Below are 26,465 nucleotides of genomic sequence, written 5' to 3'. Positions count from 1 at the left end.
GACTATGGTCTGCTTTTGTGTGTAGACAGGCCTGTATACAGATGTATCAATATATTATTTGAACTCAGAAAAACGTGATTCCAATGTATACAAATAGTGCCCGTTTTTTTAAACTAAAATGTTTTTTAAGTCATGGTCCAAATCGGGATTGTTACAGGATCTGCATTTTTTAAAATAGTCTGTCAACAAGAAAAAATGACTTGTGATTCAGGCACATAGTAGTCCGCAAGGATGATGAAAGCACTGACAGTCCCGGTCCTGGAGACCCGAATGTGCAGGGTTTTATTCTAGCCCAGTTCTAACCTGATTCAACATCAGTGTGCTGGCACTAGACAATGTTGCACTGGAACAAAATCCTTCAACCCTGTAGAATAATCAGAGGAAAAAAGCATTATAGAAGCATTATAGACTTTTGTAAAACAGTTGCTAAAATATAAGGTATTAATATTGTTCCTTTATTCAACCATGATTTTGTTTGGCTGTCATCCAGGGGGGTAGAGCAGCAGTCTGACAAAAGGTGCACGCGGAGCGCCCGAATGCATGCTAGTAATGCTAGTGCTAGCTACTCCAAGGCACTGCTAGCTAGCGGTGGTGGCTGAACATTTTGCCCACATCTGCCCATATAGCCTTTAATGTTGAAGTAGTCACTTATGTACATTAATTTATTGTGATCATATTGTAAATATTTATTTATCTGAACATAGGTTGAATTACTTCGTACAGACAGATTCGTAAGAATGAGACTGTCAGAGTTCGCGAGCTAGCTACGTTAGCTAACTGTTAGGAGGAGAAATACGGATACAGCGAATGCATACGAGTGGCTGTTGTGCTACGTGAGTGAGAGGTTTGACGTCCTAAAGCTACATTCCTTCGTTGAAACATTCCTAAAGAAGGTAATGTTACATTTATACCGGTTGACACGTGTTTTATTATCGATTAATGATAACATGTATATTTAAAGAACTCCACCGTCAGACATACTAGGCTAGCTTATCTAGCTGTAGCTGACTGAGCTAACTAGCATGGTAGCTAGCTAGCTACTAGTTATGTTAACATCAGCCCATTATTGCAATTTTTTAATCGTGAAATCATGTTAATGTAAACTAGTTTAACTAACTAGGTAAGCTCCATGCTCTTAAAATCATCAGGAAGTGTTTCATGATTATGTTATAACGTTAGCTAGCTAAGAAGTCAGCACAAAGCAAGTTTAGCTTAGCTAGTAGGATTGTTAGCAATACCTTTTATTCACAGCCTGTTCCTGAATAAGTCACCAGCTTTCTGGCTAACTTGCTGATAAACTAAGGATGCTAAATTATTTTTGTGCACATGACTGCATGGAAAACACTAACATTGAAGCTCCAAATCCAAAGCAACAAACTTCTGAAGCAAGTCATTTGAATGCCAAGCTACAAATAGTTAAACTTTAAGCTGGCACATCAGGACAGCATCAACTAGAAACCTCACTCTGTCCAGTCTCTCAGGTGTGGACCCAGTCCCAGACTACCAGCAGAGATGTCAGAAAGTGCAGGGCTGCAGTTTGTCAGCCCATATGCCTTTGAGGCCATGCAGAAGGTGGATGTGGTGCGTCTGGCTGCCCTGAGTGACCCAGAGCTGAGGCTGCTGCTGCCCTGCCTGGTTCGGATGGCTCTGTGTGCCCCAGCCGACCAGAGCCAGTCCTGGGCCCAGGACAAGAAGCTCATCCTGCGCCTGCTCTCCGGGGTGGAGGCTGTCAACTCCATTGTGGCCCTCCTGTCTGTCGATTTCCATGCTTTGGAGCAGGATGCCAGGAAGGAGCAGCAACTCAGGTAAAACCTTTGAATGATCTCAGAGACACTAGTTAACTCTATTATTACACTAAAGGACACTCAACTCAAGTAAACAACTCATACAGGTCAAGGAGATGTGTTTGGTTAGTAATATGACTAACCTCATATCTAGCTTTTTATAAATAAACTTGGAGAATCAAAATCAAATACATGTTTTTTGTCTCTCCCTTTTGTTTAGCAGAGTAAAGAGTTTGTTTAGCATGTTGTGTGGATGGTAGGGTCAGGACCAGTATCGCAATATTTTTTCCATTGCAAAAATTGAAAACATGAAGTAGACTTTTTTGTCCTTTAAAAAATCCACTGTATGTAAAATATTGTGTGCTATAGCTTGGAAAATAAGTACATGTGACTGGATGACAACATAATGATTTGTTTTCAACATTAGGGCTATTTTCCTAAAGAAGATAAATCCGCTTAGTGTTTTCTTTCCTTGCCACGATACCAACAAGTATCGCAATATTAGTATTGCGTTACTGGTGTTGTCCCAGCTTTAGTGGATCGGAGATACTGATTGTTCTGGTGTGGTGGTGTCCCCTCTGACAGGCACAAGGCGGGTGGCTCTAATGGAGAGAGCATCCTGGTGTCTCAGCTGCAGCATGGGCTCACCCTGGAGTTTGAACACAGTGACCCTCTCAGGAGACTCAGGCTGGCACTCAGTGAACTACTGGCCATCATGAACAAGGTAAGTCATCTCACTGCTTCGTACAGGGTTAGTTTAACATGTGTATGGTACTTTAACAGGCAAGGGGGAAACTCACCACCTCCACCACCAATGGGTAGCGCCCAACTGAATCACGTGGCCCTGCCTTTAGCAAGCGTCCAGTTTATCATACTCAATATTGTATTTGTGTGTTGTTAATTTGGCTGTGTTTTGTCTTACAGGTGGCTGATTCCAATGGGGAATGGTTCCTGAAGTCCTCTGAGCTATTTGAGAGCCCTGTTTACCTGGAAGAAGTTGCAGATGTTCTCTGTATACTTCAAGCAGGTACTCGCATCAATAGAAAATACCTCATTATATGGAAATGACCCAGTTTTCTAAAACATACCTATTTGAGAATCAGCAATTTCTCAGATTTTGATTTGGAAGCTGAAGCTTTTCTCGGATCAAATAACTGCTTTTGCACGGAACCCCCAAGTTTGATGTCTGCAATCTCCCCCCCTTGTCCTCAGAGTTGCCCTCTCTGCTGCCCATCATAGACGTGGCAGAGGCTTTGCTGCATGTGAGAAACGGTGACTGGTTTCTGTGCCTGCTGGTTGCCAACGTCCCTGACAGCTTTAATGAAGGTAGGGTGAAAGGTGCAAAATAATGTCTATGAAAATTAACAATAAATATATATTCTAAGTTTGGACTGTTACAATATGTTGCACAAATTGTTTAGCTTTACCATGCCTGTACTACTAATTATAAGACCGCATTAGTTGATTAGCTGGTTTTATTGAGCCTGCAGCCCACATATGTTTGGCAAGCTGATCATAGTCTATAGGTGGAGTATATTTAATCTAATAGAATAATCAGTGTCTGTATAGATCCCAATGTAATTCTAGGCAGATAATTATTGACATTGGCTGCCTATTCCACATTTCTTCACCCAGTTAGGTATTTCCCTTTGTAATTGGACAATGTTTCAGCCCCAGAGGTAGGACTAGATTAATGTGTTCTCCTTATAATATAGATGATGAGTATGATTGTCTTGCTTCTGGCCCAGAGTGTGTGTGTTCTCTGCTTTGAGAGATACATTATGAAGATCTAGCTCTGCTAGCAGCCTCTCTGGTGCCTTCTTATCAACCACGGGGTCAGGCCTGAGTCAATAGCTTATTTGCGTTAGCGAGGCCAGCGAGAAGGAAGCAGTCAGTCGGCAGACATTACATAGCGCTGAACATTAGTGAATCCTCATGGCTTGCTATTAGAATTGGCCTCTTTCATATAAATGGGTGGGAAATGGGCCCTGTCTTGAGGCATCAAGTGTGAGGCATAACTTTGCCCAGCATATTTACTTCTTCCATTCCTTTACCCAGATTTGTGTGTATTAGGTATATGTTGTGAAATTGTTAGATATTGTTGGAAACACAAGCAAACACAAGCATTTCGCTAGACCTGCAATAACATCTGCTAAACAAGTGTATGTGACCAATACAATTTGAACATGAAATGGTAACTAACTTGGTCTCCTTGAGTCTTTTATGGCATATGCAATTCTTTGTAAGAGGGGAGATGGAAGCTAAAATATTTTCAGTTAGCTAATGACTGCCTACAATGACGGCCTACCAAAAGGCAAAATCCCTCCTGCGGAGATTTTGCCTTTTGGTAGGCCGTCATTGTAAACAGTAATTTGTTCTTAACTGACTTGCCTAGTTAAATCAATAAAATAAAATATGGTTGCCTGGCAGTGGAGGCTGGTGTGAGGAGCTATGGGCTCATGTAATGGCTAGAATGGAATCAATGGAACTGTATCAAACATATGGAAACAACATGTTTGACTTGGTTCCATTTATTCCAGTTCAGGATTACAATGAGCCTGTCCTGTTATAGCTCCCACCAGCCTCCACTGTTGTCTGGCTGGCTGGCTGCTACTGCCTGAGTACCACTGAACACGCAGATTGGCAAGTGTTTTTCTGTTTGTCATTAGAAAAACAAGATTTCAGTCTTGGTGTGTTTCCTGACTGATTCCTCGTTTGGTTAATGTTTGTCCCCCATGAGACACTGTAGTCACGGAAGCCTATGTCACTTCCTCAAAATCCCCAGAATGAATATAAGATGACAAATGTAGATGTTTTTGCCAAGGATGTTTTAGTTGCGCAATTGTTCATCTTGGGTGTTTGGTGCAGTATTTCTCAAGTAAAAGAATGTTCAACGTGTTGTCTTATGTAAACGAAGTTGGACTGCTGGGCAGGTCTGTCTCAATGTCTATGCTATTGCATAGAGAGAAATCACTGCAGCTGTTCACCCCATGTTAGTGGGCAAACGGACATCGTCAAATCAAAACCCAACCTTCATTTACCCATTGTGATGCACAGATGTTCCAAACTCTGTTTTAGACAAGACTGACTTTATGGCACAAATTATCCTATTTACACTTTGTAGTAAAATATGACACGAGAATAACTGTTTCTGACTCATATCGATGCCACATAGGCCATTCACAGGGATTTGTTGCTTTTTAAGGAATGAAAAATAATAGTAATCAAATAAGTAATATACACAACTGAAATGTTTGATTTAAAGTCGGTAATGTGAATATGTTACGGTTAATAAGTGATAAGACGTAATGGGCATTAACTACCATAATGGGGCTCTAATTGTTTTATTCTGTGTTACAGCATTTCACTCTGTCAGCAAAAAAGGCAGGTGATGGCTGAGGGAAGCTCTAAAATAATGTAAAATATTTTTTATTGAAATCGAAAACTGTTATTATTTTTTAAACAATCTAACCAAAACCAAACCGACCTCAAACAGCACTAATCGCTCAGCACTAGTTTTAGTGCATGTCACAGTCTCAGTTGGCCATAAACATTTAGTCTTTTAAACTGTCAGTTACAGTGAATAACCGGTCAAAAAGAGAAGAATTGTTAAAGTGCATGTGCTTTTGAGAGCTATTAGATCTTATTTACAGGCAAATAAATGAGCAATGTTTCCATGCCTCGTTGGATTTCTGTAAGCAGTCCGTCTACTATGGCATAATGCACTGCTACAGACATTGAAGGTGAAGCAAACAGACAGAGAAAATGCTCTGGCGGGACAAAGAACAATTGTTACAGATCCTTGAGAGAAGATTAAAAACATGGAACAATGGCTTGTTTTCGTGCATCTTTCATATCTTCTGTTATTATTCATAACAACAAATTATTTGAATAACCCAAACATGAAAATGTATTATCAAATTTCATCAGTCAAATCCCATTATTCCATAACTTTTTTATTTGTACAGATTTCATACAGATGTATTTGTAAAATAGTATTTTGATAAGAAAATGTAACACATCCTCTGAAAAGAACAACCATTCTTCGCATAACATGTAACTGATATCTGTGGTGTGTTCAGTGTGCAGGGGCCTGATAAAGAACGGGGAGCGTCAGGATGAGGAGAGCATGGGAGGGAGACGCAGGACAGAGGCCCTGAGACAGCTGTGTCAGATGAACCCCTCCCAGGCACTCAACATCAGAGCCATGGTGGTGAGTCCATCTCTCTTATGCCTTTTTCACACTGTCGTACTGACATGAACCATTTGTCCTTTCCAGCAACTAGGGTGGATTTGTAACCGGGCCAGCACAGTACAGCTCGGCTCTAAAACCGTAGAGCTGTGCAAATGCCACTGCTGTTTGCTGCCCTGATGAAAACTGTCATGCTGTCCTGTCCACTGTGTGTTTGTCCTCCCCAGGTGGAGGAGTGTCACCTGCCAGGTCTGGGTGTGGCCCTGACCCTGGACTATAAGCCTGACACGGCCGATGATGCAGTCAGCCCTCTGGTGTCCTACGTCAGTGGGCTGCTGCTGGGCACCAATGGGAAAGTACGCACCTGGTTCAGCATGTTCATACGCAACGGACAACAGGTGAGGAACACTGCCTACAGTGAGATTTGAACTATACAAATGTACATTCTGCTCCTCAAACACACACACCGGTCTCACCGATACCTTCTACTCTCTTACAAAACTCCCCTCCCTCCCTCAGAGGAAGCGTGAGAGCAGTTCAGTGCTGTGGCAGATGCGTAGGCAGCTGTTGTTGGAGCTGGTGGCCATCTTGCCCCGGTCGCGCAGCACCCACGAGCCCAACGACAGTGTGGAGGACGCAGAGAGCAGCTCTGGGTACTCTGGTCTCCGGGAGGAGCACGTGGTGAAGGCCTCCGCCCTGCTCAGACTCTACTGTGCCCTCATGGGCATCGCAGGACTCAGGTAGGTGACACCGAGGGAGGGGAGATCAGTTGGGATAGCACTGATGATCTCTGATAGTTCCACTGTTTGAAATGTTCATGAATTATTTTCAAAAGGGGGGAGTTTGTACGTTAGGTGAGTTTTTTTTAAAGGATGTAATTAAACTTTGGAAGATTTCTGTGTCTTTGTAATTGTGTGTTTGTGACATGTTGAAGTAATGTGTGTGTCTTTCCCCCGTTGACAGGCCCACTGATGAGGAGGCAGAGCAGCTCCTCCAGCTCATGACCAGTCGACCCCCGGCCACTCCAGCTGGGGTTCGATTTGTCTCTCTGTCCTTTTGTAAACTACTGGCCTTCCCCACACTCGTCAGGTAGGACCACGAGCAACATCTTTATATGAATTTGATGTATAAAAACACACGTCAAGAAAGAATGACACTGGCGTGTTCAACACATTAAATGGTTGGGAGGAGAGGGCAATACTAGTCAGGGCTTGACATTAACTTTTTTAGCCACTTGTCCTTTGGACAAGAAGGACAGATTAAAAATATAAAAAATAAGTAATTCTTTTCAAAATGTTAAACGGTCTGTAACACAATTTTATTACGCATTGCTATCTTTTTTTTACCATAGAAGCCAGTCTCAAAATACAACACTCCCCTTTAAAGGCTCTCCTGGAGGATAGTTGGCCACCCTTGTTAGCCTATAAAATATTACAACATTAGGCTACAATTACAACCAAATACTTTTTCATCTCTTTATAAAATAATTCCCTCTAGGGATCCAAAATTAATACAACCACTGCATGTAATAGTATTTTTTTTAAAGCAATGAGGCTGATGCAACCGATCAGACCGTTTAGCTTAAAATGTTTTTCAACTTTTATTTCTTCATATTATAAGCTTGAACAGTGTGCACATGGCTTTAGGGTACGTGCGAATGTTCCAAAACTCGCAATTAGCGGGAAAACACAGTTCTCAAAAGTGCATTGCACGTGCAAGTGGTTTCATGTGACAGAGATGAAAATATCCATTACAAATGAAGAATGAGGGGGGCTCTAAAGATGTATCAACTAGCATGGGTTACTAATATGGCTAAAATTATGTCTTTGGCTGCTGGACAATAAAATAATGCTGGTTTTGAAAACCAGTAGAACATGAGAAAAATGCTGATTTCAATCAATAAATTGTTTATTAAATAATTCCCTCAACATTTCTATGGTTGTATTTTGGCTAGGCTACTTTAAAACAAGGTAAGACATGCTTCATAAAATTACATAAAACGTCTAGGTTTTAAACAATTACGTTTATGGTTAAATCATTTTAAAATGCTCACCGCCTCCACTCAGATTCAAGGTGGGTGATGTGGGGTGCTCAACAGGCACGGCCCTTAACTCTCCAGTCTTGTGACCACTTGATCTGAAGTAACGTGCCTCCACTTGATCTGAAGTAACGTGCCTCCACTTGATCTGAAGTAACGTGCCTCCACTTGATCTGAAGTAACGTGCCTCCACTTGATCTGAAGTAACGTGCCTGCACTTGATCTGAGGTAACGTGCCTCCACTTGATCTGAAGTAACGTGCCTCCGCTTGATCTGAAGTAACGTGCCTCCGCTTGATCTGAAGTAACGTGCCTCCACTTGATCTGAGGTAACGTGCCTCCACTTGATCTGAGGTAACGTGCCTCCACTTGATCTGAGGTAACGTGCCTCCACTTGATCTGAGGTAACGTGCCTCCACTTGATCTGAGGTAACGTGCCTCCACTTGATCTGAGGTAACGTGCCTCCACTTGATCTGAGGTAACGTGCCTCCACTTGATCTGAGGTAACGTGCCTCCACTTGATCTGAGGTAACGTGCCTCCACTTGATCTGAGGTAACGTGCCTCCACTTGATCTGAGGTAACGTGCCTCCACTTGATCTGAGGTAACGTGCCTCCACTTGATCTGAGGTAACGTGCCTCCACTTGATCTGAGGTAACGTGCCTCCACTTGATCTGAGGTAACGTGCCTCCTTTGTTGACCGAATCAGGCCTTTAGGTGTTAATGTTAATTATCCTTCCTTATATTTGTCAAACATGACAGCCGTTCAGCCTATATTTATATAATTAAAAGTAATTCAAGTTTGGCTACATTTTCTGGAGCATCCTTCATGTCAACATTGGTTTGGACATGAGAGGCTGTAGCTAATATGCGCGTAGGCATTTTTATTTATGTACATTAAAAGTCGATTTTAATATTATTCCAATGTTGGCCTTTGATCCAATTCGGATCGGAGTAATTGTTTGATATTGTGATTTAACAACTTAAATCTATTATTCTTGTCTGACTTTTTAAAACTTGTCCTGGACAAGCGTTAATGTCGAGCCCTGCTAGTATAAAAATCACACAAACGAACACAGTACAAAGTATTCACAGCTCTGATCTTATGTGTCAATGTGACAGTGAAAGGCTAACAGTAGTCTTTATATCTACTACCAAGCAGATGGCAGAAAGATTCTCGCTGGGTTAACAGAGCCAGATTAAACAGGTGGCTTCTCTGGAGCGTTATACTGAGTGGTATCTGTGGCTACGTGACGGTGTTGTGTGATATTGTGTCTCTCCTGCAGCACCCCGGAGCAGGAGCAGCTGATGGTGATGTGGCTCAGCTGGATGATCAAAGAAGAGGAGTACTTTGAGAGGTGAGGATGGTGGCCTGGTCCTTATGTGATGATAGACATTACCAGACCTGGGTTCAAACAGTATGTATTTTCTTTCATATACTTTAGCTTTCCTTGATTGCGCTTCAATCGGTGCAATCATTTCACACAATATGGGCATTTCATTAGCAAACCTCCAAAATGGTCATGATGACATGAGTCATGCGTGTCTCTCGACATTCAGTAATTGTCTTCCAGTTAAACAGGCTCAGAATTTAACAATGTCTGACAAAAAAGTGCCCTGAGTGTTCTTTTTCATGCCCCCAGTTCCAGTCAGAGTTCCCTGTTTTTCTCTGGTAGGAGAAAGGCTGAGGCCAGACAGAGCTCGTCTCAAAACAAACAGTGCAGGGATGCGAGGCAGGGTGGGTGGTGATGGATGAGGGTGGGAGTTGGGCTGGAAGGGGGAACAAACCCGGGAGGCCCCGACAGGCTTTTAAAAATGTAATAAGCCCTCCATTGAACCATGAGTTATCACTGCAGCAGCCCAACTCCCCCTCTGGGATGGTAAATGAGTGTTGGCCGGCGCTGTGGAGGGGACACTAGGCCGGAGGAGGGGGGTGTCTAATATAGCTGGGCATAATCATTTTATTAAAGTGCTGTCCTCTAAGATGCATTGTAAGCCGCCGGTTTAAATCTCTCTCTCCTCTGTCTCTCCTGACCCCCTTTTTCCTCTCTCTCCCTCTCTCACACACTCTTGTGTGTACAGTGCTGCAGGGGTCGCCGCTTCCTTCGGAGAGATGCTATTACTGGTTGCCATGTATTTCCATAGCAACCAGCTCAGCGCCATCATCGAGCTGGTCTGCTCCACTTTGGGGATGAAGGTAAGGTGGAGGGATCGATAGTCCAGTCAGAGGGAGAGTGGCTAACTGTTGTACTTCCTCCACTTCAGCTATGCAGGGAGCCTACAAACAGAGAGGGCTGCCTGCCAATAAACTGACTGTTGTGTTCAGTTATTTTGGCTGTCAATTCATTTCTCAGAGAAAGAGGGTGCAATGTAATTTGGTTGTATTGAATTTTATTCTCACCCTAGGCTGTCGGCACTGTATCCATTCTGCTTTTGTCATGTAGAATTTCTGTTATCCAATATGAATAGAGTGGAATTATTAACTGCCAGGTTCATTCATTGCCCTCAGGATGTTTTCACTAGGTATTGGCTGCAATATAAGCAACTCTCTTGGTTGATACCAGTCTAACTGATCCTTCTGTAAATGATACCAGTCTAAACTGATCTCTTGGTAAATGCCACCCTTTCTTCCCTGCAGATTGCAATTAAGCCCAGCTCTCTGAGCAAAATGAAGACCATCTTTACCCAGGAGATTTTCACTGAGCAGGTACTTCATCCACACAGCCATATATACAATTTGTCCACAGTCCACAGCCTAATCTTTTTAGATAGCATATTTCTTTATGACTTACATGTTGTTTATTTGCTAAATACAGTGCCATATTATTTCAACATTTCAGTAATTATAATGATTTACCTATTTCAACTTTTCAACTTGTTTCATTATTCATTTTTTTGTATTTGGACTGATTTGATCCTCCATCCGTAGTTTTGGCCAGGTGTATTGAAACTGTATTGATTTTTGTCGAGGTGGTCACTGCCCACGCTGTGAGGGTGGCGGTTACCAACAACCTGAGTGCCAACATCACAGGCTTCCTGCCCATCCACTGTATCTACCAGCTGCTCCGCAGCAGAGCCTTCACCAAGCACAAGGTCTCCATCAAGGTAGGTCGTTCTCCATTCTGTGGTTCTGTTATTGGCCTCATGCCTTTTCTGTTCATTCATGGCTCCATCTACTGGTTACTTCCAATTAATGAGGGTTGTGGCTTTGGTGAGCAGCATGGTGAATTCCACTTGCTATAAAAGGAGATATGGGAAAGAGCACTTACACCTGATAAATAGTTTAACTGTTTACTGGTACTAGCCTTTTTGGTACAATAGTATATACAACAAATACATATTAATATACACATTAATACTGTTGAATTCCATGTCTCCAATAGGACTGGATCTACAGGCAGCTGTGTGAGACATCCACCCCGCTCCACACCCAGCTGCTGCCCCTCATCGATGTGTACATCAACTCCATCCTGACCCCAGCCTCCAAGGCCAACCCTGAGGCCACCAACCAGCCAATCACTGAGCAGGAGATCCTCACCGTCTACCAAGGCTCCACTGCAGGGGTGAAAGAGTTTTTAAACACGCACGTAACACACTCTCACACACACTCTCACACACACACACACACACACACACACACACACACACACACACAGGGGGTAAGGTTTTCTAAAGACTGGGGTGGGTTTTCCTCTTACTTTTTACCTAGCCTTTGCTCCTTTCATATTTATTTTGATGCTGACAAACTCCCCAGTCCCTGCCAGTGACAAGAATACCCATAACATGATGCTGCTCCACACACATAGCTACGTGTCGCCTACTTGAACACAGCGTCCCCACATTTCCCACTCCCACACCGAATAGCCTGAAGCCACAGGGATCTTCTTGCAGGCTCCATTTCTCTACATGGGAGCATTTCGAACTGTAGGTTGGGGCTTTTAACCTGGTTATGTGTACATTGAAGAATACAGCAGCTTTTCGGTGTGTTTTGGTATTTCTGTATAATTGATGATGAAGTTGGCTCTTATTTTATAATGGTGGTCAGTAGGAAAGAGTGTTTGGGGGAGGACAATCTATGGGCGTGGTCAAGGGAATTTCTGATTATTATGTGAATATCGAGTATGGCTGCCATAGGTGCTTCCACTAAGTGTTAACACAGGGGCCTTTATTTTATTCATTTGGGAAATGTTCTATAAAATAAATGTCACTTTGAAATGTGGAGTAGGTTGTGTAGATCGGTTGGAGCAAAAAAACGAATTGAATCCATTTTTTGATTTAATTTTCAGGCAGTGAAATGTGGAGACAGTGCAAGGGGTCAAAACCCCTTCCATCAACGGCTAATTAATATGAGAAAAACATGTCACACAGATCAAACTAGCTCTGTTAACAGCCCAAATATATACATGTATCCATCCCTCCGCATGCTGTAAAATATAGATTGCTCAAATAGGTTGTACATGCTTTGGAGATAAACAAGGTTTGACACAATCACTGGATGGTGCAGATTTAAAAGCAAGCAGCTATACAAAGCCACCATGTAAAATATTCATGTTAAATGGTAGTTGGTCCGTTTCAATTAATCTGACCATTCGTTATGTTTAGAGGCCATTGGGAGTAAATTGACTTTAATATCATTATAGTCTCCCTGGTCTATTGGGCTGTCTGCAGTCACTGACATGATATTTAACGATGTCATACATCAGCAACGCCGTATTCATGTCCTGTCATCCACTTTGTTCTTTTATTCTGCCTTGGTTGCCCTAGAAGGTCAGAGAGAGGGCCATTTGTCGCTAGTAGCCCATTGGCCCTGCAGTGTAGAACATTCTGTGGTGACCTGCCCCTGACCTCTCCTTGTCTCTGTCTCTCCCTGCTCTCTTCCCTCTCTTTCTCTCCTCCTCTATCTCACTCTCTATCTGTCTCCCCCCGATCTCGCTCTCTCTTTCTCCATCTCTCTCTCTGGCAGGGAGAGGGTGGTCGAGCGGTGCGTTCCAGATACAGCATCACCACACAGCTCCTCATCCTCTACTATATTCTGTCCTATGAGGAGGCTCTCCTGTCCAACACTAAACAACTGGGTATGTATCCTACACGATCTCCTCCTGGGTATGTACCATGGGGATCCCCTAATAAATACAAGTACCTTAGTGTATGCTACTCCTGAACTTCATTCATTCAGCCACCCTTGGCTTCTCTCCTAGCCACCCTATTGCTGCTTTTTCTTCTCCACTCAGGCACTTTCATTGTCTCCTCCATTGAAGAAGGTATGCTGTGTTTGGAATGGACAGAGAGAGAGTGTCAGGGAACCAAGAGAAAAGGCAGGCTTTGTCCTCTGTTGTTAAGCTACTAGGAAACTGTGTGTTGCTATGGGGGATTCCTTTCTCCCCTCCTGGCTTGGCTTTCTTTCAAGCTTCCATTTATTATCAATAGCCAGCCAAGTATAATGTCCAGGGGAGGTGTTACCTACTGGACTGAAGGACTTGGCAGAGTCAGTATTTCTTGGATGATAAGGTCTTCCCACCCTTCATTAGTCCTCATTTACGTCTGTGTTAGTTTATACATATGCTTCCTTCTTAATTGTTGTGCTGCTGCACCCTTCAAGCAGGAGTAATGATGCCCATCAGCGTTGTTATTGAAGCCATTTCAGTGAAGAATCACCCCACTCTGGTAGTACTCACACAGGGTGTTTTTAAATAGACAGCAGGGCCAAATCAACCTCTCCTCTCTCCTCAGCTCTGATGCAGAGGAAGCCTAAGTCGTACTCTGCCATACTCATGGACCAGATCCCCATCAAATACCTCATCACCCAGGCCCAGGGCCTGCAACAGGAGTTGGGGGGTAAGTACATCCAATGTGCAGGGTATCCCTAAGTACTTATTACAGTAAGTAGGGGTTGGAGTGCCTTTTGAATAGACATTGTTTTTAATCGGTCATATTTAAAGCCCCATCAACATAGATTCTATGTATATGCAAAGTGTACCCATATCATTTAGGGAGTCAAAAGTGTAGAATTTGTAATTTATTATATTTTTTACTAGTTAATCTTATGAAAGCAACTAGTTAGCCTACTGATTAACATACTACACTTTCTCTTTTGGTGCTCCAGCAAGTTTAGTTAGGCAGTCATTTGCCAGATAGCCAGTTTTTAGTGTAGGCTACCATCAACCTAATGCAAGCCATTCTTACCTGCTAATTTGTAACACTGTGTATAACTTATTTCAGTGTATTAGCCTTCTTTAGGGTCAGCGTTCTTTTCCTTTGCTTGTTTTAATGTCATGTCTTTTGACTCCTCTCCTTTCCTCCCCCCTCCCCAGGCCTCCACTCGGCCTTGCTGCGGCTGCTGGCCACTAACTACCCCCACCTGTGTATGGTGGAGGACTGGGTGTGTGAGGAGGAGGTGACAGGAACCCTGCCTCTGCTCCGGAGGATGCTGCTCACCTCTAACACCTGCAGATACTCCCAGACACAACTCCACGACGGTGAGACTGGGGAGGTTGAGGGAGTGGGGAGGTTGAGGGGAATCGTGGAATGGGGTTTAGGGTTAGGGTGGAGAGAACAGTTTTGGGAATGGTGAGTTTACATCAGATTTTATGGGGCTAGTTGTTGAAGAAGCCTTATAAGAGGCCAATAAAGAGTATTGTGCAGTGTTGGGCTTTGGGAAGGTAGTTGGGACTCAACATAGAAGAGTAGTTCTAGACTCCGTAATAGTCAGTGGGATAAACAAAGGGTCATGTGATGTAAAGTGTGTTGTTATCCTGCAGTAAGGGCTTCAGTGTCAGATTATCATGCTGCTGTTGGCCTCTAGAGAGATGGAGCCCCCTGGTAGATCATCATGGGTGCATCCCAAATGGCACCCTTTCCCCTAAATATGCACTATAGGGCATAGGGTGCAATTTGAGACGCAAATACTTTCTCTGTCAGGGAATCAGACCTACTGCTGCTGCATAGCTCCAAGGCACTGCTAATCTCATCTGTAAAACTACATCTGATTAGGGGGGAAATAATCTATCTACACGCACATTTAATCCAAAATTCTCCCCATCAAAAACAAAATACATTTTCTTTGTAAGAAAATCTTTACATTTGAATCGTAACCTGGAGCTTGTTTCTTGGTTATGTAAGTAATTTCACTAGTGTGCCATGGAGAAAAGTAGACGTTTTTAGAAAGAGAAGGCCCAGAGGCTATCGTCTCCTGGATTACAGTGGACACAGAGAGGGAAGGAGAGGAGGAATCCTACACTGCAGCAAAACAGAGGCTTGGTGGTGTTCAGTAGAGCCTGGGATGCAAGCAGTGCTTTTATGTCATAGTGATATTAACAGCCTCTGTTGTTGGGGAGGTTGACCTTTTAAGTGAATCAGCTGCAGAACAGAGCAGAAGAGAGAGGAGTTGAGACTAGAGAGATGTGTATACTCTCACTCTCTCTCTTTCTCTTGCTTTTTCTCCTTTCTACCCATGCCATCTGCTCCCTCCATCCACATTGATGTGAAATAAGTGGACAGGTGAAAGCAAGCCTCATGATTGACTTCTGCTATATCACCTTCAGGCTGTCCTGTGGTTTCAGATCAGTGGAGTGAAAGGAAAGGAGGCTAGAGTGTATCAAGCCAATCTATTAACACTCTGGGCCAGTTTCCCAAACCCAGAGTAATTTTAGGCCTGCACAACAAATCTCCATTGAAAGTGCTTTTTAGTCCAGGACTAGGTTTGATCTGTGTCTGGGAAACCAACCCTAAATAAACTGTGTTAAAGGGGCAGTCTGGGATTTGTACATTTTTATTTTTGGACTTCTAAATTAAATATAAGGTTTCATTTCTCCAGCCCCATCCCTCAGCTTTAGGGCTGCAGGATATGGTCAAAATATCTAATCACAAATTATTTTATTTATTTTGCACAAAATATTGCGATTTGACTTCCGATATTTATAAAACACTTGGATGAACTGTTGAAATAATCTAGAATAATTATTCTAAATATATGGTTGAAATACAGTGTTTAGCATGACAACGAACAAAAGACAGGTAGGAGTAGTGACGGGGCAGGAACCTAAATATTGGTCATTCGTTCCCAGGGAACCCTAGTTAGATTTCAATAGCTGTTACATTCAGACAAAGTTTTTAGAATATGCTTTGCTATTCCTCTCTGATTCAGAACATGCTAGCACAAACATGTTGATCTACACCACCACTGTATTAGAGCTACAGTTTGTTAACCAGATTTGCCCTATCTCAGTCGGTGTATTTAGCTTGCTAGTTAGTGTTGGCAAATTGCATTAGCAGCCAACGGCCCAAAGAATTGGGCACATGCAGCTTGCTAAGACTAACTAACTAGCATTTGCTGATGGCAAAATACACAAAAATAAAAATTGATTTATTTTTAAGAAGCAAAGTATGCAGCATCGTTCTTGTTTGGATTCTGTTGAGAGTGAGTCTACAGCGAGGAAAACTGCTGCCTGCTTGAGTGAGTGACAGGGGGCGGGACTTGGTTTGTGTGGAAAAGCATCCTAGAGGAAGAAACTACAATCGGAGTAAACTATGAAAACGGATGTTACAGGCGGCTGAATGGTGTTTCAAAATATTGCCAAAAATATGGATCTCTTGCGATATGGATATGCAATTTTTATGGAAATTCGATAAATTGTTCAGCCATACTCTGCAGTTTATCAAAACAAGTTCCTGGGCATCCGCTTTTTTGTTTTTTCGAATCCAGGATCGGCCCTTTTAAGACTCCACTCTCTCACTAAAAGCTTTTTCTTCTCCTCCCTCTCTCCCAGCCTTCCAGAAGGTTCCCTCCAGTGGTCCCAGACTTATGAGGATGCTGGACCACCTGACCCTGCTGTCTGCTGGAGACCTGATCCCCTACGCCGAGGCTCTGACGGGTAGCATGGGTCTGCTACTGGGCCCCAGTGTCCCCCGACGCATCCCCCAGACCCTCAACAAGCTCTGGATGGTCCTCAACACTGTCATGCCCCGCAGGTCAGCAATATTATAGAGAGGACGGGCTTGTTTGCTGGATGTCGCGACCAGAGATGGGGTTCATGTTCAATTCCATTTCTGTGTCTTCACTGGTGGTGATAAGGGGGTGGACCCCCAGTGTTTCCAGGGGCACAGAGCTACAGTCGGCAGGAGCAGGCAGGCGGACCAATCAATCCCCGCATGCACGAATAGCTGCTCTGTAACGAGGACACGACAGCTCAGGGCAGGAAAAAGGGAGGGGACTCTCCAGGGTTTGGGGCATAATGGATTGTTTTCCTCCCCCTCCTCATCCCCTCTTCAACCGTCTGTGGTGGTATTGAATGGTGCTGTGCAGAGGGAGGCCTGTGGGGAGGAAGGAGTGATGAAGCTGGAAGGGAGAGCTGGTGTTGGAGTGTCGGCCTCTCACAGGAACCATTTGATTAATGTCATACAGTCTGCAGGAGGGAACACAGACAACAGACTCTGGGTGAAGAGAACTGGTGGTAGCTGCTTCTCTGTCTGAAAGGACAGCTTGTCCTTGCTTGAATGCACCATTGGAGTTTTCAATGGGAAACTGAAAGGTGTTAGCAATTGAATAGATTTGATCATCACAAAATAGATCTGCTGCAACAGGCTACTGTATAGCTAGTAATAACATAATCCCTATAAAGAAACCTTATGACTGTGTTTAGAAGTCCACAGCGTAGCAAAACGTTCTGCAACAGAAAATGAAAATGTGTTGGACAAGTTCAGGTAATACATCACTGGGGCACTTTGTCTGAAAACATTTTCTGACCATGGCCCTGCTCTCTTTCCTCTGTGTTTTACTCCAGGCTGTGGGTGATGACGGTTAATGCCCTGCAGCCCTCAGTGAAGATGCTGAGGCAGCAGAGGTATATTCAGAATGACCTGATGGTTGACCCCCTCATCGTGCTGCGCTGTGACCAAAGGGTCTACAGGTAGGCTACAGCACATGGTTATCTTTGGGCTGGAGAAGGGCACAAGATATTTAATCCCAATGTATTGTTTTGCAATTGTACACCTGGAATTTGTAAAATGTATTTCCTGTTTAAACACAATGAAGCCTACATCATTATGTGAGTAAATAACATCTTTGTGTCCCTTCCTCAGGTGTCCCCCTCTGATGGACATTGTCCTCCACATGCTGAATGGCTACCTCCTGGCCTCCAAGGCCTACCTCAACTCCCACCTGAAGGAAACAGCGGACTTTGACCGGCAGAGCCAGACCATCTCTAACCTGGGCCTGGGACAGGCTGGACAGCCAGACACCCCAGAGGTCACCAGAGAGGAGCTGAAGAACGCACTGCTGGCCGCTCAGGTAACACAGTGGGAGAGACACCCACTCATACATACTCTTTCACACAGCTGTACTATACTTGTGAGGACTTTTTGGGGACCAACAATGGATTCCCATTCAAAATCCTAATTTCCCTAAATCTAATCCTAACTCTAAAAATAGCCCTTTTGCAAGTGAGGACCGGCAAAATGTCCTCACTTATCAGAATTTTAGTTGGTTTACTATTCTTCTGAGGACTTCTGGTACTCACAAGTATAGTAAAACGTGTCCACAGACACACAGTGTATAGTACGTCAGTCACAGTTGTAGGTAGAATCTAACATTACGTCGCTGTCTTGTTCTTCTCTCTGACTCCAGGACAGTGCTGCAGTCCAGATCCTGCTGGAGGTGTGTCTGCCCACCTCAGAGGTGCAGACTGGGCCCCTAGTGGCTGGGGGTGACGCTGAGAGCCTGCTCCAGAGCATGAGGGCTGCGCCCGGGCCCATCAAACAGGAAGAGGGGGCCAGGAGAGCAGAAGGGGATGGCGAGCCAGATGGGGGGTTACTCAGTGACCTGAGGGAGGTGCAGTGTCTCATCTGCTGTCTGTTGCACCAGATGTTCATCGCTGACCCCAACATCGCCAAACTGGTGCACTTCCAGGTGAACACTTCTACTACGTACAAGAGATGGGGTTTTTTTTTCAAATTCCAAACGGACCCCTAGCCCCTTTGTCGATAAGGCTTCAAGGTCTGAAAGTGTCAATACAGATATGATCCCGTCATAGCAGCATTTAGTCATAACAAACAGCATAACAAAATGGCGTCTACAGGCTGAGGCTATGAATTTGTCTTCCCGTATGCCACAGAAGAGCTGTTGTCAGTGATCAGTGTGTGAGAGGGGAAGGAATGTCCTGCAGCCTGAATGACTGCATCAGTCCCAGTAGTAGGAAGCTGCCATATGTTTCACTTCATCAACACAATCCTGCCCCTCTGTCGCAGTAATCCTGCCTTCTTGGATCCATGCTGCGCACACAAGCTGCCGCTGCGGCTACCCTGTGTGTTTACATCACAAGACAGAAGCTCAGTCAAAGCTACTTATCCTCTGCTTTTCACTCCTCTTTTTACTTTCATTCCATTCTGTCTCCTTTTTTCTCTCACCTTCTGTCTCAGGGTTACCCTCAAGCTCTGCTACCCCTGACCGTGGCTGGCATCCCCTCCATCCATATCTGCCTGGACTTCATCCCAGAGCTGCTGGCCCAGCCCCAGCTGGAGAAACAGGTGAGCCCCCCTGTGTCCTCATCTGGCATCCAAGCCCACAAAGCTGAGCAAGATTAGCCCTGTGCCTTTGTCAGTGTTTTACATCAATTTGTTTCCAGGCCTGTTTAAGCAACATTTCTACTGAAACCTGTCTTTCTGGACAGAAAGTACTGGCATTAACTATGGTTCTTGTCTCCCTCTACAGATCTTTGCCATCCAGCTGCTGTCCCACCTGTGTACCCAGTACGCCCTGCCCAAGTCCCTCAGCGTGGCCCGCCTGGCCGTCAGCGTCATGGCCACGCTGCTCACAGGTCAGCTCTCTCTCGCTTTATCCATCTATCACTCTCCACCTCCCCCGTCTCTACCCTGTCATTGTTGGCCCTTTTTTTCCTCCCCTTACTGCATCATGTCCTACAGGCAGTGTCTCCCTGTCTCTGTACTCTGGTATGTTAGTGCCATCTCCTGGTGGGTCTCTGTTAGTGCAGCATTGTCATCACTCATAACAGCCTTTTCCCCTGTTAGGTCTAGGTACAGCTTGTTCTAGTCTCCTTGCTGTTCATGATGTTCATATGTTTCTCTCTATCGCTCTCCCTCAGTGCTGACCCGTGCCAAGCGTTTCTCCTTCTTCATGCCTACCCTGCCGTGCCTGGTGGCGTTCTGCCAGGCCTTCCCTCCACTCTACGATGACGTGGCGACCCTGCTGGTGCAGGTGGGACAGGTCTGTGCCTCCGACGTGTCCACCAAGACCAGGGACATCGACCCGCTCATCACCAGTAAGTGTGTGTGTGTTGAAAGGGAGCACTGCCTCTACCTCGCTCTCCAACCAAGGGGCATGAATTGAGGAGGAAACTGAAGAGGAAAGTATTGGAGGGCAGTGGAAGTTGATAAAAATGATGATTTATTGATAAAAACCAATGTGTCTCGGCCCTTAGCCATCAGTCTTTATCACGGTTAGTGTAATGAAATGTGTTTTTGTGTGCTTTGGAATATAATAGAGGTGCATCAATAGCAGTATAGTCTAACATCCCTCTTCTCTCTCCTGTACCCCCCTCCCTCTCTCCCTCCCTCAGGGCTGCAGTACCTGAAGGAGAAGCCCCAGGAGGTGTTGGTTCCAGGAGGGGACAAGTCCAAGCTGAGCCTTCCCCAGAGGGCAGCAGAGGAGCTGGGTGGTGCCGACCCGGATGTCCAGCTCTGCTACAGGATAGAAGCCACCTTCATGGACATCATCAGCACCAGCCAACACGGACTATAGACACGGAGACTTGCAGGTGGAGGGAGCACTGGGGCTGGTGCAGGGTTGTACCTTTAGATATGAGTGTTATTTTCAATGTGTATGTTGTAGTGTGCGACGTCTGTGTTTTGTAGGTAATGAAAGATACAATATGCTGTAGGTCTGTTTTCTTGACCATTGTAAAAATATTTTTCTAAGCTGACTTCTTTCTCAGCAAAAAAATACGTTTTTTTGAAATTATCAGGTAACCTTGAATTATGTAGTGTTTTTGTATTGTACATCTTGTTTGTATTAAAAAAAAATTAAACTGAGACTCATCGTTATGACATTGCCACAAGCAGCAGGATCAACCGCATATATTGCAAATGAGCGCGATGCAAGACTACGCACTTACAGTATCTGCGCAGTTGTGCTCCACTCTGCAGCAACGTTGGCTGCTGTTAGCAACACTGATATGTGAATGCTTCCATACTAGGTTACTGCTTGGCTAATGGAAAACGCCACCAACTAACCTGGTATTGGTGATACTCTCTTCGTTCTCGGTTCTGGAGAACAGTTATCTTATAAATGTCCAGTTACAGATGGTTCTACAAACACTAAAGAACTCCGAAATATAGTACATCCATATTTTGTATCGATTGAGAAATGCCTCTTGCTTGTGTGTAGATCTTTGTTTTGTTCGCATTGTGTGATGTGCTGTCATCTACTTCTACACGTGGCGGAATCGCATAGAAACCACTAGTTCTGGGAAATGTTCATGTGTGGCAGCTATAATGGCAAGGAACCTCCTTGCGCAGTACAAAACATGGATTTACAATTTTTCTGCGTTCTCTCCTGTTTGTGCACTGAACAAAAATATAAACGCAACAATTTCAACGATTTTACTGATTTACAGTTTATATATGGAAATCTCTCAATGGCTTTCACATTACTTGGAATACAAATACGTATCAGTTGGTCTGAGTGAACCTCAAGAGCTCGTCACGGTATCACGTAGTTTATGCCTGCCTGCCCATACCATAACCCCACCACCACCATGGGGCACTCTGTTCGCAACTTTGACATCAGCAAACCACATGATGACATACGCGCTGTCTGCCATCTGCCCGGTACAGTTGAAACCAGGATTAATCCGTGAAGAGTATACTTCTCCAGTGTGCCAGTGGCCATCGATGGTGAGGATTTGCCCACTGAAGTTGGTACGATGCCGAACTGCAGTCAGGTCAAGACCCTGGTGAGGATGACGAGCAAGCATATGAGCATCCCTGAGACGGTTTTGACAGTTTGTGCAGAAATTCTTCAATTGTGCCAACCCACTGTTGTATCAGCTGTCCGGGTGGCTGGTCTTAGATGATATCGCAGTTGAAGATACCGGAAGTGGAGGTCCTGGGCTGGCGTGGTTACATGTGGTCTGCTGTTGTGAGGCCGGTTGGATGTCCTGCCAAATTCTCTAAAACGATGTTGGCTTATGGTAGAGAAATTAACATTAAATTCTCTGGCAACAGTTCTGGTGGACATTCTTGCATTCAAATTGCACACTCCCTCAACTCTGACATTCTGTTGTGTGACAACTTCACATTTTAGTGGCCTTTTATTGTCCCTGAAATAAGCTTTTCTGCGTATAGAAAATGTCTGGGATCTTTTATTTCAGCTCATATTTTGGTTCAGTGTAGAAGCACCTGGACACAGACATTTATAAGAACTGTTTCCCCTGAATCGAGAACATAGAAAGTATCTCCAAATGCAGCTTAGTTGAACATTTTTTATTTTTTTTAATAGGTACACCTGTAATGGCCATTTAATGGACATCATAAGTCTGGTTATATCACATTATCTGGCTTACAAACTAGCAACTGTAATGTGATCGCTGTAGGACCAAAACAGCAGAGAGGTTTAGCTTTGCGGATATCCCAATACTGCAATTTAATTCTAACTTTACCTTTTAAAGGAAGCCACATACATGATTTTATGAAAGCAATGCATTATGGTTTTTTGTAATTTAATAAAAATGACCTCAGATTTCATGTGTTCTTTATCTGGTTACATTTGACTGTTGCTTATTTTTCTTATATTTTGCCTATTGTATAGTTAATGGTATTCCAATGGACACATGCTTCACTGGGACATTAGAATCACAGTCCTTTTCCAGGCTGGTAGTTAATTTCTCTCACCTGGTGAACCAGGTCTAAACCAGTCCCTGATTAAATAGGTGTTTCAGCCCTCCAGGACCAGAGTTTCCAAGCTATGCAGTAGAGCATTTCCTGTCGGAGAGGTCCAGTGGTTTTGACCCCCAGGGGCCTGTCATGCCAAGCCAGAGAGGAGGGGGAGGAGAGAGGATGAAAGTGAGAGAGGGAAGATGAAAGTGAGAGGGAGGAAGAGGTAGGAAGAGATTGGAAGACTGAGAAACAAAGACAGCAGTGCAAATGTACTTGGACTAGAGTATTTCAACAACTCTTCTTTTCCAACTTGTTAGGCAATCATATGTACCTACAGGGGAAGAATGGCCAGCCACACAGGAGGGTGATGTTTACTAAGGAGGAGAAGGAGGCCGTGCTGACCGAGATGAATGCTGGCCATTTTGGAGTGAAGCACATGATTGCCAAAAATCAACCTACTTTCTTCTGACGGGGAATTGTCGAGGAGGTGAACAGCTGGGCAAGTGAAATAACCTTTTGTTTATCAATCACATTCTATTATATCTGAAATTATGAGGATTTCAATTAATATATCAGAGAGCACACAATGTTTCAATTTGTCACTTTTTGCTTAAAGGTCAGTACCCTGTCTAGCCTGCCAGAAGTTTGAGAGGGTGACTTACGGGTAAGAATAAAGTAATCTTCTCTAACACTTTAAATGTTAGGGGTGGGATTCATTGGACCACTTTAAATGTTAGGGGTGGGCCTCATTGGACCACTTTAAATGTTAGGGGTGGGCCTCATTGGACCACTTTAAATGTTAGGGGTGGGCCTCATTGGACCACTTTAAATGTTAGGGGTGGGCCTCATTGGACCACTTTAAATGTTAGGGTGCTTGGAACCAATAATAGATTTTAGTTTTGTATGATTCCTCTCAAGGACGAGACTGGCAAGGCCACCTCCAGGCGATGATGGACATCTTCAACACCCACGGTTATCTTGCGTGACCGAGTTCATGAACACTGGAACAAGGTACGGATGTTATAAGTTATATTCTGTCACCAATGGGTTTTTTAAATACATTTTTTACATTTTTTTTCTTTTTTCCCCATGGTACATAATCAGACATATTTCAATGTCTTACATTGTCAATAGATATCACTTTCCTACATCCTTCTCCAGGTTTGGTGAATGGACCAACCAGACTCTCAAGACTGCCAAGAGCAAGTCCCTTGACTGGTACCAAGAAGGTAATTCTCTATGAACCCAACAACATCATCCAGGCCTCTACCGAGTACAGATGGGAGCCGCAACTGTTGACTGAGGTGAACAATGCAATTGTATATACAATTATTGCATTTACTGTAGTCTTTCAAATGTGTGATTGACTTAGTGTTGTTGTTTGTCTATTGCTATTTTTGTATAACGTACTTTCAGATCAATGAAACCCCACCTGATGTGGTGGAAGTTGTCGAACCAGATCAGAACGCCTTCGAGGACCACCTTCAGGCACGGACTGAGAAGGATGCAGAGGTTTTTGACCAGGTAAAAATGATTTGGTTGACATTTGAGAATGCAAGAAATGGTAGTCCTCTTCAATTTACCTCTCCAAATGACTGTAGGACCATCGACTGTCCAAGCCCCCAGGAGGTATCCCATCTACCAGAACCTGTGAGTTCGGATCAGTCTGATTTTATGAGTTGGAGGGGGACCAGCTTGAGGTAGGCTATACCTTCTAAAAGTGTTGAAATGTACATATCTCCCATTTATAACACTGCACTAATCACACTGCATGCTTGTGGTTGAATATATCTATATATGTATTTATTGTAGGTCCTTGCATACAACAATGAATATTCCATCACATTTTCTCACAGTAAAGTGTAACCTGTGTGTTTGCTTGTTTACATTTTCTACCCTGTTCCCTTTAAACTCTGCTCCTGTTCACCAGGACCTAGGGGTTCTGCCAAACACCCAGATGTAGGTCCACCTGATGTCCATTACCAACCACCCTCCAACATTTCATTACATCATCTACAGCCACTGTTATTGTCATGTTGTTATTATCTGCTAAGAAAATGTTCTTGTTCTATCATACATAATATGTGAGATACACAGATGAACTAAATACACCAGCACTGCAGACACTCAGAACAAAGAGAGTCCAGTGCCTGGACTTTGCAGTCTCCTTCAAGTTCCCCTTCCGAGACTGGCTGCCTGTTGAGAACAAGTGACAGGCAGCAACCAACTCCTCAAAATTCCACACACCAGAATTCAGTATTTTAATCTGATTGCCATGTGAGTGTACAAAAACATTTGAAAATAATGACACACCTGTACCAAAAAATATCAAAGTTTATGTATTACAATCTTAAATATTGCCAGGTTGGTTTTCACAGCTGTTTCACAAGGTGTTCATTATTGTCAGTTGTATCCTTTGATGCTCTTTATTTGTTCCACATGATTCATGGTTGTGTCCTAGGACCTACAATAGATACATATACACTGCTCAAAAAAATAAAGGGAACACTTAAACAACACAATGTAACTCCAAGTCAATCACACTTCTGTGAAATCAAACTGTCCACTTAGGAAGCAACACTGATTGACAATAAATTTCACATGCTGTTGTGCAAATGGAATAGACAAAAGGTGGAAATTATAGGCAATTAGCAAGACACCCACAAAAAAGGAGTGATTCTGCAGGTGGTGATCACAGACCACTTCTCAGTTCCTATGCTTCCTGGCTGATGTTTTGGTCACTTTTGAATGCTGGCGGTGCTCTCACTCTAGTGGTAGCATGAGACGGAGTCTACAACCCACACAAGTGGCTCAGGTAGTGCAGTTCATCCAGGATGGCACATCAATGCAAGCTGTGGCAAAAAGGTTTGCTGTGTCTGTCAGCGTAGTGTCCAGAGCATGGAGGCGCTACCAGGAGACAGGCCAGTACATCAGGAGACGTGGAGGAGGCCGTAGGAAGGCAACAACCCAGCAGCAGGACCGCTACCTCCGCCTTTGTGCAAGGAGGTGCACTGCCAGCGCCCTGCAAAATGACCTCCAGCAGGCCACAAATGTGCATGTGTCTGCTCAAACGGTCAGAAACAGACTCCATGAGGGTGGTATGAGGGCGCGACGTCGACAGGTGGGGGTTGTGCTTACAGCCCAACACCGTGCAGGACATTTGGCATTTGCCAGAGAACACCAAGATTGGCAAATTCGCCACTGGCGCCCTGTGCTCTTCACAGATGAAAGCAGGTTCACACTGAGCACATGAGCACATGTGACAGACGTGACAGAGTCTGGAGACGCCGTGGAGAACGTTCTGCTGCCTGCAACATCCTCCAGCATGACCGGTTTGGCGATGGGTCAGTCATGGTGTGGGGTGGCATTTCTTTGTGGGGCCACACAGCCCTCCATGTGCTCGCCAGAGGTAGCCTGACTGCCAATAGGTACCGAGATGAGATCCTCAGACCCCTAGTGAGACCATATGCTGACACATGCACATTTGTGGCCTGCTGGAGGTCATTTTGCAGGGCGCTGGCAGTGCACCTCCTTGCACAAAGGCGGAGGTAGCGGTCCTGCTGCTG

General features: G+C 44.2%; 1 protein-coding gene across 2 annotated transcripts; it reads left to right on the top strand.

Moving 5' to 3' along the window:
• Window positions 1–492: 492 nt before the first annotated feature.
• ints2 (integrator complex subunit 2) lies at window positions 493–21,054 on the top strand. Of its 2 annotated transcripts, none has more exons than XM_055873084.1 (25): window positions 493–893; window positions 1,482–1,805; window positions 2,370–2,508; window positions 2,709–2,811; window positions 2,997–3,110; window positions 5,867–5,997; window positions 6,204–6,374; window positions 6,496–6,716; window positions 6,940–7,065; window positions 9,300–9,371; window positions 10,096–10,210; window positions 10,652–10,720; window positions 10,984–11,118; window positions 11,397–11,576; window positions 12,977–13,088; window positions 13,744–13,848; window positions 14,325–14,489; window positions 16,779–16,980; window positions 17,793–17,918; window positions 18,091–18,298; window positions 18,635–18,916; window positions 19,426–19,533; window positions 19,718–19,823; window positions 20,109–20,285; window positions 20,583–21,054. In XM_055873084.1, the coding sequence occupies exons 2-25, from the start codon at window positions 1,513–1,515 to the stop codon at window positions 20,762–20,764; spliced, it is 3,642 nt and encodes a 1,213-aa protein (XP_055729059.1). In that variant the 5' UTR covers window positions 493–893; window positions 1,482–1,512; the 3' UTR covers window positions 20,765–21,054. The 2 variants fall into 2 exon arrangements, with proteins under 2 accessions (XP_055729059.1, XP_055729048.1); XM_055873073.1 differs by having other exon boundaries at window positions 1,474–1,805.
• The last annotated feature ends 5,411 nt before the right edge of the window (window positions 21,055–26,465 follow it).

The sequence above is a fragment of the Salvelinus fontinalis genome, chromosome 2 (assembly GCF_029448725.1).
Source record: "Salvelinus fontinalis isolate EN_2023a chromosome 2, ASM2944872v1, whole genome shotgun sequence".
Classification (NCBI taxonomy): Eukaryota; Metazoa; Chordata; class Actinopteri; order Salmoniformes; family Salmonidae; genus Salvelinus; species Salvelinus fontinalis.
Note: the sequence above shows the minus strand (reverse complement) of the source record. Positions and strands in the feature narration are given on the sequence as shown.